Source organism: Psammomys obesus, unplaced genomic scaffold (assembly GCF_907164565.1).
Source record: "Psammomys obesus unplaced genomic scaffold, mPsaObe1.curated_primary_1811, whole genome shotgun sequence".
NCBI lineage: Eukaryota > Metazoa > Chordata > Mammalia > Rodentia > Muridae > Psammomys > Psammomys obesus.
In genome coordinates, this window is record NW_026596143.1 from 13,070,647 (window position 1) to 13,086,326 (window position 15,680).

Genomic DNA, 15,680 nt, shown 5'->3' on the forward strand with positions numbered 1-15,680 from the left:
CATTCAAAGTTAGTAGCCAACAGACAGCGTGAACATGGTAACCTGTCCCCAGACAGGCGTCATTCTTCACTAGCTGTATTGTTAAAAGTTGTTGTAAATAAAGTACATTTTATTTCCAACTAGACATAACATGTTTCATCAAGACAGATGGAGCTGGTAGGTTTGAGATGCTTGCTTTTTCTTTCTGTGTAACAAATGTTTCAAAAAAATTTTTTTTAGTAGCATGGGGTTATTTTTGTTTTTGTTGTTGTTTTTCTCCTAGGCACTTTTTTCTTTTTGCTTATTCCGTGGGCCTGAGTGGTCCCCTCCTGTGTAGGAGAAGCTAACTGGCCTTTGGGCCAGGTCTCCTTTCTCACAACAGTGCAGGTGTATGGGTCAAGAAAAGCTGTGATGGGAGAAGATTCCCCTCAAATAAGAACCCCACTATCCCCTCCTCACCCTCCTTTTTCTTGAAGGCACCGCCCCATGTCCCTGTGACTTCAGACAGAGACGGGCAGCAGCGTGCAAAGCACTCAGAAACTGAGGTGATGGTGGCAACCTCAGCGAGTGGGTCTTGGCTGCTACCAGGACAGCCACGTGGCTTTATTGGAGGACAACAGAGATGGTTCAGGAGGCTGGTGCCTCGTCCTCCCTGCACTTCTGACCCCTTTTATTCTTTCATTTCTGACCAGAAGGATACCGGATGTGAGACAATCTTTCTGGGATAGGGATGAGGATAGGGCAGCCATATATAAGTCAGTCCTGATCCCCAGTGGGGGGCCAGAAAGGATCAGGCCTAGGATCAATTTATGGTATTTGCTCCCACTGAGGGCAACATGCCTGCAGGGTCCAGACTCTAGGCTCATTAGGCGATCCGTGAAGTTTTAGGTGTAGGCGTGCCGCGCAGAGAAGCCAGAACTAAAGTCTACTGAGCAGGACGAAGGATCCTTTGAAGACGATGTGCTTTTGCTCAAATGCTACCACACAAAGCACAGTGTTCTCCTGACACTTTAGGGTCAGCTCCCCGAGGCCCCTTAGGCCTCCTGCCTTTGCTCTCCCTACCTCCTACAGTTCCAGCTCCTCTGGTTCCTCCCTGTTTGGGAATCCACCAGGCATGCCACCTTTCTGGAGTGTTCTTTCCCTTTTGTTTACATGTGGCTCATTCCCTCATCTTCTCTGTGCGTTTGCTCAAATGCAACTATCCTACCACGCTACTTAATCCGTCAGGCCTGTTATTCTGGCCTGTTTACTCCATGTCACTATGATGCCATATCATGCAACACATTGTATATTCTCGCACATATATCATCTCTCTCGTAAGGGAGATTTCACAAAGGCAGAATTTTGTTTGTCTGTTTTCTCATCTGAGAACCTATTTCACTCCCCTGCCTAGAATGGCACCTAACATGTTAGCTGATGCTTGAAAAATATTTGCCAAGTGGCCTAGCCTACTGCAACTGAGCCCTATCATCAGACACAGAACACACAGAGACTTGGTCCTACTTGTGGACTAGCTGCGACGGAGGCATTAGCACTCGTCTGCAATAACAGAGCCAACAGTCCTTCTTCAGACCCAAGAAAGACCTAAGGGCCTGCCAGTCCCATAAATGTTTAGTTAACCCAAGACACAAAAATAATCAGCGGATTTAATTTGATTGACCTCACATGGGCAATATTAAGAAACCCATGTCACACACCAAAGCTCCGCTGTTTTGTCCCATGTATTGTCCCAAAGCATACAGATGATCTCAGCTTCCCTTCCTTTTCCTTCTGTGAAAGGGGAGCTCCCCATAGGGTTCCGACCAGGTACTAGAGAGCAGCTAAACAGAGAGCTGTGCATCACTGTTCGGGGAACCCTCTGGACCTGAAGAGTGAGTGGGGACACACCCATCAGCAGCCACCATGAGGCAACGCAGACAACACGCCATGCACACGCGACAGATGCCCATGGAGACAGCCGTGAGATGCATGGGGTGGGTGGGGCCAGGAGTCCTCTGTAACATGCATTTGTGAAAACTGACAGTTCTGGACGCTTGGCCAGGTGGAGACAGTGGAGAACAGGAAGTACAAGGGAATGAGTAGTCAGGATGAGGTCAGAGGCAGAAAGAAAAGAGACAGGACATGATCAAGAGATGAGCCCCACACCCGATGGGGCTAGATAGATAGCATGTTTCGGGAGACACAGGACGTGAGAGAGAGAATGGGGAGGTGTGGCATGCTCAGGCCCCACCTGGCAGAAGGAGGCCCTGTGCCCAGCCTAGTCTACAGCTCCCTGCTCCCTGATGGCGACACAGTTTTGACTCACGTGCCCTTGTGTCCAGCATGTACACAGCTGGGGGAAGCCTTTAAAAATAGCAGCGTGGGGAGCGCTGCTGGCACCACATAGCTGTCCACAGTGAGGAACGGGACACCAGAGGAAGACAACATCCCGCAGCTGACAAGTTAGTAAACAGCTTGGGATCTACCCTAATTTCTAAGGATGAAGAGATGACATAGAAGGGCCAGCAGGTGGGAAGGCCTAATGCTCAGACTTCTGGGCCCCCACACTGTGCTGAGGTGGAAGTCGGGCCCCACTCGTGTCCACTGGCCAAAGAGAGGGTGGACAAAGAGAAAGGCCTCAGGACCTCCAGGCCTCTACTCCTTCATGGCAATGGCTGCTTCTATAGCAGCTTGCTGAAGAGTACAGGCCTCAGGCCCAGCTCAGTGGCAAAGGTCAGGGCCTCTTGGGCTTCATCTCCTTGGGCTGGGTCACACTGGGGCTCGCTGCCATGCTGACCCATACTGAGAGTGCAGGGAAACGGATGTGATGAGATAAAAGGGAGAGAATGAAAAGGAAGAGAGACCAGGCTCAAGGAGAGGACACCCTTAGTCCTGAGGGTTCACAGTGGGACTTTAAACACCATCGGTGGACCCCCATTAGCCCTTGGGCCAGAGCCTCCATGTTCCTGGCTTCCTATTCACTGAATATTTCGCAGACAGGGACACAGAGAGGACCCATGCCTTGTGAAGAAGAGTGAAACAGAAAGCTTGGAGATTTAAGGGTGAGAGCCTAGACAACTTCCCAGATTCAAACCCTTTCTTGCCATGACAGGCCCTTCTGGGACCTTGTTGGGGTGGGGGCTGGAGGGCTGGTGGTGAGGGCCTGGGAAGTGCTCCACATGGGCACAGAGGCAGGCAGCCCTGCACAGGTTCAGTGTTATCTGTCTCTCTCCCTTGCCTCTGCTCTCCCCGGCAGGAGGAGTTCATCAGCTGGCAAAACAGTCCTCCCATTAACAGGAGGGGAAGAGACGGTTTGGGGGAAATGAGGTGACATGGGGAAGTGCTGTTAGCACTGGTGGCCAGAAGGCAGGGCCCCAGCTCAGCCCTGGCCGGATCTCACAGGACACTCACCATTCATCTGGGAGGGTGACAATGAATAGTCCCGGTCCCCATGCCTCCGCTCTGGTTTGAGGTTTCGGCTCTGCCTGCCGGAACCTTCCAACATGTTAACAATCTCACTTCGGTCGATGTTCCGCAGGGCTGTGTACAGATTTTCCACTGTCCGGAGAGAAGAGAGGAGGTGCCTGAGCAGCAAATTCAAATGACTCCAGAGCAGCCGGGAATGCTGTGCAGGCCTAACGGGCAGGGGGCAGGAGGAAGTCTGGGGAAGAGAAATAATCTTCCTTTTTGGATAGCTTCTCTTTCATTCAACAGGTCTCTATGAAAAACAAACACTGGCTATTTGTAATTTGTTTTGTTTTGCTTTGCTTCTTTCAATGCTGGGGATGGAGCCCACGGCCTGGCAGGCATGTTCTGGCTTTGCTGAGCACAAGCCAGATGCTCCCTGGCCAACGTGAAGCATCCAAAGGTGCGTGTGCGTACTTGTGCGTGTGTGCAGGTGATAGCTCTACGAATGGTGAGAAAGCAAGGGGAAAGATCTGGCCTCTGGAAGTCCTGATCTACATCAGTGCATGGAGGATGCAGATCGAGCAGGGCAGGATTCTGAAGAGACATCGGAATGAGAGGAGCCCCTCCCCAGACAAGAGCAGGAGGATGTGCCTAAGGGAAGAGAGCCGAAGCAGACTGGGGTAGGCCCACCGGACTCTGCTCTGAGATCATGGCACACGTTTGGTTGAGAAACGCAATAGAACTGCTTCGAAAGCAAGAGTCTTCCATCCTGTGACATTATCCTCGGGGGTCCCGGGCAATTTTTCCCTTGCTGTATGAATGGGGAATACTGAGGGCAAGAGCCACTGGTAATGTTACCTGGTGGAGTTGCCTAGAAACCTCAAGACCGGGGAGGGAGAGGGGAGACAGATAGAGGGAAAACCTGGGGTCAGCAGTAAACTCCAGTGAGGAGTGAACCTATCTAGAAGACAGTTGGCTGAGTGGTACTGACTCTTTGCGTTTTCGCCTTCACGGGCCACCCAGAGGGTCAGCAAGGCTGCACTCTGCTCCAACAAGGAGTTCGGGTTTTCTACACGGATCCGGTTGATGTCTTCCACGCTGAACTGCAGCTCCCGGGCCAGCTCTGCAGGCACAGAACCAAGAGTCAGTATGAGTGACAAGTTTATCGTGGTCCCCATTAAACCCGGGAAGATTTGGTGCTGACTAAAGAAACTCAGATACGCCTCCTTGTGCTCCCAGTGAATGGGGCAGAGAGACAGGCACCGAGTGAGGAGGTGAATGAGGAAATGAAGGGCCGTCCTTTCTTCTTTCGTGACTTCACTGAGGAGGCGATGAGAATGAGCTTTCTCTTCGTACAGGAAAAGCTAGTCTCCAGCCTGCGGGGAGCTATAGCTCAGATTCCCTGCAGTACTGCCTCGCTTGGGTGGCCACTGGCTGTCCCCCAAGGGCTAGAGGATAGACAGGCAGCCTGTGGTTACCACAGCGCGTCCCTGTCGTCATCACTGTGACTCCTCACAGGCGTTAAGAAGGGGAGAGGAGTATATCAGAGTACTTAAGTATGAAGAAGGCCGAAGAGAAGGTGACTGCAAGTCAGACATGCTTCTAACACACACACGCCCCACACCCAGATTATATGCTTGTGTGCAAATGTCCATCTGTGTAGCGCACATACATATATATTCATGGACATGCATAGACACAGTGCACCTTTGCACACCCAAATACACCACACACACACACACACACACCAAGCAGGAGGAGAAATAGCCTAAGGAGTGGCTAGTTCCCAGCTTCTGAATTCCTGTCACACAGGCTCTCAGCAACTTCCTGCTGTGGTGTTGGAGCTGCCTATAGTTGCTTTAGCACCATGCTGGGTGGTTGCACAGGGGATGTCCACCCGCATGGACATTGCAACAAAGAGCAGCACCAGGGAACAAGGCAGTGTACGGGGCCCGAGGCGGCATCAACGTGAGGGGCGATTTCTTCTGCCTCTCTTCAAATCACGTCTGCCCTGCTGTAGCCAGGATGTACCACAGGCCAGAGATAAGAAGGAAAACATCTGAAGGCCTTGCCTCCGCCCCCCACCCCCACCCCGTCCCCTTTCCCACAGCAAGCTGTCCCTGAAAAGGTAATGAGCAGCACTGAGAAGGCAGTGGACACAGCCACAGGATGTGTTTTTTCATCTGTGTGTTTATATTTATTTTTTTGATCTCCTGTGTTCTGTCACCAGCTAGCTACCACCTTGCTCTCTTAAAGCTGGACCCTCACATTCCCAGTGATAAAACAAGGTAAACCAACATGTCCAAAGGCAGCTGTCACATCAAGAGTCGATGCTGTTAAATATAAAATCTGATGTTTATTTTCAAAGGTGTCTCAAGCCAACTTAGGTCCAGCTCAGCTACAAATGAACAGGGAACGCTGGACTCCTGCTACTGTCCTCTAGTCTCACTATTCCCCACCACTCAGACTAGAAGTTGGGAGTGAAACCTGGTATCAGCCAAGCTTGCCTGATAGGCCATGCCCTGGATAATAAACAAGTTAATGTGGAGATGAACCTGGACACAGTTTTGTTGAGTGAAACTCAAATGTAAACAACAGTGAGAAAGATAAAACCCAGATGGCATGTAAGACTGTTCCCTCCTGATTATTAACTAAGGGAACACAGGTCATGGGTTAAGATTTATAAACTCTTTTCTGCACTTATCTAGTTTTCCTGGCAGCCTGGGCTGAAGCTCAACTCGGCAAGATCGTAAAAGAAATGACTGTTTCCCTTGAGCCTCCAATCCTCTTGTTATAAAGTAAGGATACTTGTTTACAGGGGAAACAGACAAACATGGAGGGGGCGGGGAGCTGAGTGCTCCTCACTGTTGCCCAATGGCGTTGCCTATAAACTGGGCCATCACAGACTAGAGACACAATGGATGATGAAGAGAGGGCTGGAGGCCCTTCACCATGGGTCACCCGGGAAGAAGGGAGGACCGAGGGGTTAGGTAGATATGGGGATTTGAGGGGGGTGGTCCTAATTCTATAACTCACCTGCCCAGCTGAGGCCAAGGTGCTCTGTGATGACAGCCATCTTCATATCAGCACGGTCTGTGTCACTGGTAAAACCTGGCAAGACACATTGGATTGCAGTTAGCAGCCTGGGCATGTCACAACATGAATGAGGTGGGTGTGTGGCCCCTGCAGAAGGGTGCTCAGTTTACACAGGGGCCTTCAGACCACTGTCAGGTACAGACCTAAGGGAAGAGCTTTGCCTGCGGCAGACAAACTAAGATAAACTGATACCAGGACACGGTCCTTGACAAGGAAACCATTGACAGATTCCCTCGATGGGAAAGCAACCACATTCTTCTAAGAGCAAGCATGTTAAGGTGCTAAGCAAGGGGGTCCTACCCAGCCGGGACTCGCTGAGAATGCTGTATCGAAGGGCTAGGGGTGTCAGAGTCCTTCTCCTGTCTTCTGCTCCACTGCCCTGCAGAAGACAAAGAAAGGGTGCAAAAGGTTTTTGCATGTACTCCTTTTTAAAGGAGCTGATGCAAGCTTTCATGCTGGGAGGGAAGGGGCATGGTGGTCCATGGCCTGATATATTTTTTAAAAATGTGGTAGCCATTATCGTGCATGAAGCTCCATTTGCTACAGCTGCCTATAAGGCAGGTAGGTACAATTATAGCTTCTATTTCACTGTTGAGGAAACTGACGCAAAGAGAGTAACTTGCACAAGGTCTCCCAGTAGAGACATGGTTTGGATTTAAACTCGGTTTTACTTTCTGGATTCTCTTCTACTCAGTGACTCATTTCTGACACTGACCTGTGGTTTAACTCTAGGGCCTATTATCTCTAGGCATGGAAACTCCCATTTGAGAGAGAAATAGGTTTCCCCTCACCCACAGAAGGAGCAGAGAAATTGAGTCACATATGTGAAAGTGACCTTGCTTTTCTTCTAGGTGACCATGACAGGCTAATGATTCAAAGAACAGCAATGACAGAAATGTGGAGACATTCTGAAGATGCCATCGCTCCAAAGCAAGCAGTACCATGATTAGGGAGCAGAAAAAGGACATTGGTCAAGACTTCTTGTCTGAGCTTGGAAACCAGGGTTTTGAGAGTGGCTAGGGATACCAGGGTCCCCTTATTTGAGGGGCAAGATAGGCAAATAAATTGAAAAGAGGCTTGACAACCTCTGTCTATGAGTAAGTGACCTTGGGCAAGTCCTCATTCAGCTGTACGCCTCAGAGGCTTCAAGAGTAGCAGGTGGGCTCTGTCCTTCTTGTTCTAGGGAGCCTGGCTCCATATGAATAGTCCCAAAAGCACCTGACCCCGACATTTGCTCCTCACATCACATAAGCAGGCTTTATGGTCATGCCAGGGCAAGCTCTCTCCACCTGGCCACCATACAAATGTCTATAGCAGAGCGAGAGCCCTGGAGAGCCTGGGAACTTGAAGTTAGTGCTTCAGAATGAAGACCGGAGCCCTTTGGACGTAAGCGTGTTCCAGGGTCTACCCAGGGAGCTCCAGAGGGACGATGGCAGGCTGCAGCTCACCTTGGTACAGGGGGGCATGGTGATATTCAAGTGGCAGAGGATATGCTGTGTGTCCTCGTACTTCATCGCCTTTCGCAGAAACGACAAGAACCCTCCGGGTTCGCGGCTGCTGTCCCTCACCTAAATTCAATTACACACAAGGACCTTTAGCGGGACCCTTTATGCCTCTAGCCTTGTGTTCTCAGGGGTTCCTGCCTCCCAAACTCCTAGACCAAGAAAAGAGGGTGGCCATAGGAGGCCAGCACCTTCACAGGGATGGCCAAGCGGTTCTCTCGAAATGACTGGAAATGGAAGCTTCGCTGTTGGGCCGCCTTCTTGACAGGCACCAAGTTCCCAGAGAGTTCCGCAAATAGAGGCATTCCTTCCAGAACCTACGGGAAAGGAAAAGCATGCTGAGCTGCTTGTCACGTTCTGGTTTTCCCTCTCCCCTAAACCATCCCTCCCACAGGGGGTGGGGTTATAAGAAACGTCACTTCTTGTTTATGAAAGTGTCATAAATGAGCTGTGCCCCCTTGGTGCAGGCTTGTAAGGAGCACTTTCACATGTTCCCCCGCAAAAAGAACTGTTCCAAGGTTGGTGGTCTCTTAGGACAGCAGGGCATGTCTTCTGAAAAAGTCCTAGGCTATTCTTAGATGTGCTCTTATCTGAAGATGTTTTGTTCATGAGATGTGCTGGAGAGCCTACAAATACTTTTCACACGTAAGGATTCCTTCTATATATGTAATAGCATCAACTGAGGTGTTCTCATGATATCTCACTGTTGAGGAAACTGCGGCTGATAGGCAATAAGTACTCTGACCAGTGAGGGCCAGGGCAGCATCAAACCCAGCCATGCCCAAGTCTCAGCGCTTTTGATACCAAGCCAGCTCTCCTGGTGAGTTCTTTTGTCAACTCCACACAAGCTAGAGTCATGTGAGGAGAGGAAACCGCAATTAAGAAACCCCACCAACCAGGCTGGCCTGTGAGCAAACCTGTGGTGTGTATTTTTGATTAATGACTGACATGAGAGGGCCCTGCCAACTGTGGACAGTGCCACTCCTGGGCAAGGTGGTCCTGGCTTGTATAAGAAAGTAGGCTGAGCAAACCATGAGGAGCAAGCCAGTAAGCAGTGTTCCTCCATGGCTTTTACTTCAGTTCCTGCCTCTAGGTGCCTGACTTGAGTTCTTATCCTGACTTCCTTCCATGATAGACTGTGATACAAACTGTATCACAGATATAAACTGTGATACAGACTATATACTGAAACAAATCCCTCCCTCCCCAAGTTGCTTTTGGTCATGATGTTTTATCACAGTAATAGAAACCCTGATTAAAGGTAGGTCCAGCTAAGATTCAGAGGCCAGGCCCTCGCAGGGTCCCTAGCTTGTCATGTAAATGTGAGAGAGAATCTTAGTATTTGTAATAAGTTCAAATCCAGTTCCCATTCCTTTATATCTCATCTATTTGCTCCCATAGCCCTTGCTTTCCCAGCAGTTACTACACTCCAGGGTTGTGGTAGAGGCAGGGAGTTTGGGTCAACTCCTATGCAGCTTGAGTGTTATCTTAGCCCTCTCTCCCCATCTTGGCTTCCCAAAGTGTACCCTGCAGATAACAAAGATGCCCACAGCTGAGAGAGTTAAACCCCAGTTTATAAGTAAGGCATTTTAAGAAAAAAAAATTTTTTTTTGAAAAATGTGTGTGTGTGTGTGTGTGTGTGTGTGTGCACGTGTGTGTGTGTGTGTGCGCGCGTGTGTGTGCGTGTGTACCACATGCATGCAGGTATCCACAGAGGTCAGAAGAGGGCATTAGATCTTCTGAAGCTGGAATTACAGGTGGTTGTGAGCTGTCTGATGGATGTTGGGAACGAAACCCAGGTTCTCTGCAAGAGCAGTAAGCGCTAACTGCGGGGCTGGTTCTCCAGCCTCGGAAGTTAATTTTAATTGTGCCAGATGCATATGAATTTCAGAAAGTGCCAATTCTTATCATACAAGTCACTAGGCCAGCCATCTGCCACCTCCCTGAGATGCCCTTGGTGTTGGCACTCATGTTTGCCCTAGCCTATCTAAGATGATTCTTGGGAGAAGAGCTGAAGAGGTATATCCCAACAGTCCCTGCTGCTTCAGAGGTAGGACTTCCGGCCTGGACTAGCCATCACGTTCCAGAAGCCAGCCACGAGAGCCACCTTAACCCAGGGCTCTGTTTCCTTGTGTGAAGTGGCTGAGAGCCGTACCTCTATGTCCCTGCTCCGTGCCACCTCCACGAAGTTTTCGTGCTGTTCTAGGGTCTTGTCCACTTTGTCATCTGTCATGCAGTAGCAGCGTAGCCTTCCTTCCCGAGGGTCATTCATCTTGGCAAAAATGACAAACTTGGCCATGTAGGGGACCGCCGTGAGCTCTTTGTACAAGAGGGTGGCGAAGTGTACGGCCTCCGCAGTCCGGGGGCAGTCGGACAGCCAGAACCTGACAGGAGAGGGGGAGCGGTGAGCCGCGCCCCGGCAGCCGCACCCCATCTGGTGGGCCCAGCCTGGGTGAGCCTGCTAGGCCTCGGGGATGAGGACGGTTCCACCAGGCTGGGCCAAGAAGGGTTGAGTCTCACCTGGCTGAGACATTGGTGGTAAAGTTGGCACACTCATTGGCGTACACAAGCTTGGTTGTTCCCGTTATATCTTCCCATTGGGCTTGGTCAGTTCCACCTACAAGGCCAGCAGAAGCAGGGCTGGGGCGGGGGGACTTTTCCACTCATAAGCATAAAACATACCAATGTGCTAAGCACAGGAGAGGAACATCTGAGCGATGCTTGCTCTGTAGCCTGAGCGCTCTACCTCCTTGTGCTCTGCTGTGGCCTCCTCCTTGGGCCATAGACTCTGGTCATTTTTCTGTCATCGCCCGAGGAAGCCATAAGAGGCCTCGGTAGTTGCTGGCTGGCTTTATCTTTTTACCACTCAGTGTCCCCTCCCTTCCCCCTCCTGCAACCAGCCGCCGCCACCAAGGAAGCAGGCACCGAGAGTATCACTTACCAATGACGCTGCACAGAAGGCGCAGGCTGGTGGTGTCGCCCTCCCCGCTGTCCCTGGGGTTGTCGGTCCATGAGGGGGGGAGGGGGATTCGAAGCCCGATGGGACGGTGGAACTTCCGGCGCCTTGGCTCCACAGTGACGATGGGGCTGAATGTGGCCTGGTTCCCCAGGAGCTTGGTCACGAGCTCATCTGGGACAGGCTGGGCCTGTGGGATGCCAAAGGCAGAAGGCTCAGCCCCAGGACAGTCAGCTACTGGCCAGACAGGGTCAGCCAGCCACCCAAGGAGGTGACCACACCCACTGGACTATCCCATAGGCTTGGATGGGAAGGGCGTCCACCTAGGCCTGACCCCATGGCTTAAGTGTCATTGTGAGCCCTTTCTTCCATGTTTTCCTCAGCGCTTTGGCCCATTTCAGACCTTTTGTGGAATCCTTCATGGGGGACACAGCTGGCCGCACTCAGTGGCCACACTGTCTCTAGTTCTTCAGGAAACATCTGCTTTCCTCTTCCTCCCTCCCTCTCTCCCTCCGTTCGTCCATCTGTCCCTCCCTCTCTCCTTCCCTTCTTCCCTCCCTCCTTCCCAGGGTTTCTCTTCAGCTTGGATTCCCCAGGGGCAGGCAGGAACTTCTCCAGAGCCTGACCTCCACTCTCGGCCCTAGGATCGGCAAGGCGGGGCAGCATCACCTGCAGAGCCAGCTTCACTTTCTTGGTGACAGCGTTTTCAGGGAAGGTTGCCTGTACCAGGGGCACCAGCTTGCTTCTCAGGGAGCCCCCTTCGGGACCGATGGTGTCGTAGTCCTGGCAGAGCCGGGACATGATCACGAAGTACAGCGGGAAGTCGGTGGTGATGATGCGGCACACGCGCTTCTTCTCCAGCTCCTCCAGGCTCCCCAGCTCTGCAACCACAAGTTGCCTCAGGCTGAGCTGCCACTGTGGTCCCGGGCGGGGGGGATCTCTACTTCCTAGACATATGGCCTCCTTAGGGGCTTGGCAGTGAGGTGGCCTGGAAGGCTCAGGCTGAGCTATGACTGTGGTCCAAGTGTATCCATGCCCTGGGCATACCCTGTCTCTAGTGGCTTGGTATGGAGATGGCCTATAAGGGGAGGCGTCTGGACCCAGAGGCCCAGGGGAAGAGGCGCTGGCCACAGTGGTGGGGACACATACGTTCACTCACACATCCTGAGGACCCGACCCTTGATGATAAGGACCACTCCCAGCCCCTCTCAGCCTCCCAAAGCCCAGGCAGTGCTGACAGATACCCAAAGTGTGCAACCCCAGATGCCATCTCCCCAAAGCGGGAAGCCCACCCAGAACCCCGGGGGCCCCTTACCCTCATCCATGCCGTTAAGGATCTGGTCCAGGTAGCTTTCTCCATAGCGGCTCTTGTGCTCCTTCCACACAGAGCCGTTCTCGCTCCGCAGAACCACCAGCTCGCGGTCCCCGCGGCCATGGGAGGCAAAATGGGGGATTTCCACAATCACAGGGCTAAGGTAGAACAGAGCAAGTGGTGTGTGTGTGTGTGGGAGGGTGCCATCTAGAGGGACCAGGTGCCTGGGCACAAGGCGGGTGGCAGTGGGCACTGCTTACAGCCAGCAGGGGGAAGGACCTACAGGCCAGGGCTTGTGAAGGAATAGACCTGCCTTGGGCTCCTGAGGCTCCCCAGAGCCCCTCTTACTCTTCCAGGTGGACAGCAGAGCTCAGGTGACCCAAGTGGCCTCCAGGCAGGTGAGAGATGAGTACCTGTGGGTCCTTCCCCTCGAGGGTTTTGAGGACCCTCTGGAATGCCTCCTGGATGAGCACTAAGCCCGGGGCCCCCAAATGGCCAGCTTTTCTCTATTCTCTACTGTAGCAGTCTCACACTCTGAGAGCAGCGGGCTCCTTCAGAGCCAGGCACTGCTTCGTAGGCCTGTTTGTCACCAGAGAAATGAGATGCTGGCCCTGTCTGGGAGGGCTGTCTTAGGAGGCTCGCTGAAGTGGCAGGAACTGGTTGCAGACACTAGCTGCATGCCTTTCCCGGGAGGACATTGCTCACCTGAGGAACTGGGCCCCCGTGGGTCCCAGGGCTATGATCCTGCTGGCAAGGCCCTCTTCCTCAGCCAGTGGGGGTGGTGTGTTCAGCTTCTGGGGCTTAACCAGGCGGCAGGTGATGCGCGTGGGCGCGGCGCATGTTCGAGGAGGGATCACTACCCTCAGGCCGTTATGCCGACTCCCTCTCATGGATCCTCCCCGGGCATCGACCATGAAGCTCACCAGAAACCTAGAAGCAGAGGTAGATCAATGACAGGGCTGACTTGCTTCTCAAAGACAGAAAAGCAATGGGTCTCGGGTCTGTGCAGCGCTTACCCTGTGTGGACGGGGCTAGCCACAGGGCTGATGTTGTCCGAGGTCTCTGTGGCTGGGCTGCTGGGGATGAGTGAGTCCTCATCATACTCTTTAGATGCCTGCAGAAGAGAAAGTCCTGTCTCTTATCCCACCGCCCTCGGACACCCAAACAGGTGCCCAGGACCTGGAGCCCAATGGAAGAAAGCACTTCCACAAATATGAATGTGATCCCCAACGGAGAACGGCCTCAGCTCACCATCAGGGGCTCTCCCTGCTCTGCTCCTCCTCTGCTTGATGCCCCGTCCACCCTTCCCTCCTGCCATCTGAGGGTGCTTTTTCCCTCCAGAGCTGGTTCCAGATCCTGCAGCATCACCTCACGGCTACTTGTCCTATGGGCACTGTCTGTGTAAGGGTCTGTGAGGTGAAGCCATCAGGCTCTGTGGGGCTTCCCGCTCCTCACTGGTCCACGCTCAGAGATGATGGGAGACAACTAAACCCATTTCCTCATATGGAGCCCCAGATGGGCACTTAGAAGTGCAATGTACACCTCCCACTGTGTTTATGCGTTAAGCAAAGAGTTGGGAAGCATGTACAGACCCATGGGTTCTCTCTAGGGGGGTGGAGGGGACCGAAGAGAATGGGATGGTTACAGGACAAGAGTCACTCAAGTCCCCTGGGATTATTCCTGTTGCTTTGACAACATCCAGGGACAATGTCACAGTGGTACCAGGGCCTGTCTGTTTATCTCTAACGTACAGCAAAATCAGTGCCGTATTGTACTGATATCCTAGCACAAAGCAGACCCAGGACTCTGGGTAGTGCTTCCAGACTAATATCCCTTTGTGGAGGAGGGGCGGGGATTCAGCCCACCTTGGCTGTCAGGCCTTAGGGCAGACATGGCCAAACTTCAACGCCATATCAACTCTCTCATCTCCTTAGGAAATGTTCTTGCTTTGGAGAAAAGTGCCCACAGCCTAGTCTTTAATTGGAGGAGATTAAACTGTCTGAGATCATTCTCACCCTCCACCTCTATTTTTTTGGACAAATTCAAGTGGAATGCTAGGTAGGCACAAACCAGGGTCTGTCACGAACAACAATTATACACCCCGGAACTCTTCGGTCAATGTTGGGGTTTCTGGGGGAAGATGAAGAAAGGCACAGCCACCCCTTCAGAGGAAGCTGACATGTCAGAGCTTCGTTGTGCAGGCGGCACCACACGAGGAAGGCTTCTTTCCTGGTCTCACAAGTGCCTGGCCTGAATATCCCCCTGCACCTCTGCATGTTTCTCTCACTCTGAGCCTCTGAGGCTCCCAGAACCCACTGTGGCTATACTGAGTACGCCAACCACCCTGGACTCTACAGAACACATGGAAGCAAGGATCTGAAGGCGCTCTGTGCATGCTGTGAACTTTCATACTCTAGGTCCTGTTGTCCCTGGGTCATCGGAACACAATCACGACTGTCCCACGCCCTCCAACAGGAGGAGACAAGGCGCTCCTTACTTGTTCCTGATCTTCAGATCGGATCACAACAGTCTCGGGTGTGACGCAAGGAATCCTTGGGATGGCTGGAGATTCCACCCTGTCAACCAGGAACATCATGCCATCAGAGAGCAGAATGCTGGAAGCCGACCCTGCCGTCATTCCTGAAAGACCTAAGTGACAGGCCTCAGTACGACTGTCATGATCTGGCTCATTCACCCCTCACCTCCTGTGCTAAAATGACTCCCTTATCTACAAGCCGACCCATGTGCCCTCTGCACCTGGAAGCCTCTCCCCCACAGGCCCTCCCCTAAGCCCCTCTCTCCCTAGGCACACCCGGTCCTGGCTTTCACCTGCATTTCTACTCTGAGTCCTAGAGTTGCACCTGGCCATCCACAGCATGATCCTCCCACCCCCACTGAGCCCATCTTACACTTGGTCTAGCTTCGGCACAAAATCCAACAGCTCTTTCTCCTCACCCACATCCCGGGAGTCCCGCCTTTCAGCCTTCGAGCCAACAAGTTCTTCACCTGAAACCCAGGAGCTCGAGTGAGTGGCAAGCTGGAGACAACAGATCTGTTTTGTTCTTAACAGGCACCTTTTGGGTCCACCTCTCAAGGTCTCCTCAAGAGTGGGGGGCAGTTTTGGTTTCTGAGGCCCCAAGGTCCTGTTAGTCATAGAAATCCCCAGTCTTGTTCTTCCAGTCCTAGAGCCCAGGGTGGCCCAGTTCCTAGACCCTCTGTCTTCCTCTAGGTTTACAGGATGGAAAACAACACAGCCAGAAAGGTTTTTTTTTTGTTGTTGTTCGATGAGTTCGCCATTACATAAGGGCTCTTTCAGAGTATAAAAGAAAGAGTTCGTTATAGATATTCTTTTCTTTTCTTTTCTCTTTTGCTTTCTTTCCCTTTCTTTCTTTCCTTCTTTCTTTCCTTCCTTCCTTCCTCCCTCCCTCCCTCCCTCCCTCCCTCCCTC

General features: G+C 52.2%; 1 protein-coding gene across 2 annotated transcripts in view; it reads right to left on the reverse strand.

Annotated features, from left to right (window-relative positions):
- Positions 1-15,680, reverse strand: part of Ank1 (ankyrin 1) — a 77,050-nt gene that overhangs the window by 20,546 nt on the left and 40,824 nt on the right. For both annotated transcript variants that reach the window (XM_055593434.1, XM_055593433.1), the window contains exons 23-37: positions 15,142-15,238; positions 14,730-14,808; positions 13,249-13,346; positions 12,938-13,162; positions 12,236-12,390; positions 11,590-11,801; positions 10,906-11,110; positions 10,485-10,581; positions 10,120-10,348; positions 8,156-8,281; positions 7,911-8,030; positions 6,763-6,841; positions 6,403-6,477; positions 4,358-4,489; positions 3,370-3,516 (exon numbers count right to left, since the gene is read on the reverse strand). In XM_055593434.1, the coding sequence (XP_055449409.1) occupies positions 3,370-3,516; positions 4,358-4,489; positions 6,403-6,477; positions 6,763-6,841; positions 7,911-8,030; positions 8,156-8,281; positions 10,120-10,348; positions 10,485-10,581; positions 10,906-11,110; positions 11,590-11,801; positions 12,236-12,390; positions 12,938-13,162; positions 13,249-13,346; positions 14,730-14,808; positions 15,142-15,238 (2,076 nt within the window). The remainder of the gene's footprint in view (positions 1-3,369; positions 3,517-4,357; positions 4,490-6,402; positions 6,478-6,762; positions 6,842-7,910; positions 8,031-8,155; positions 8,282-10,119; positions 10,349-10,484; positions 10,582-10,905; positions 11,111-11,589; positions 11,802-12,235; positions 12,391-12,937; positions 13,163-13,248; positions 13,347-14,729; positions 14,809-15,141; positions 15,239-15,680) is intronic.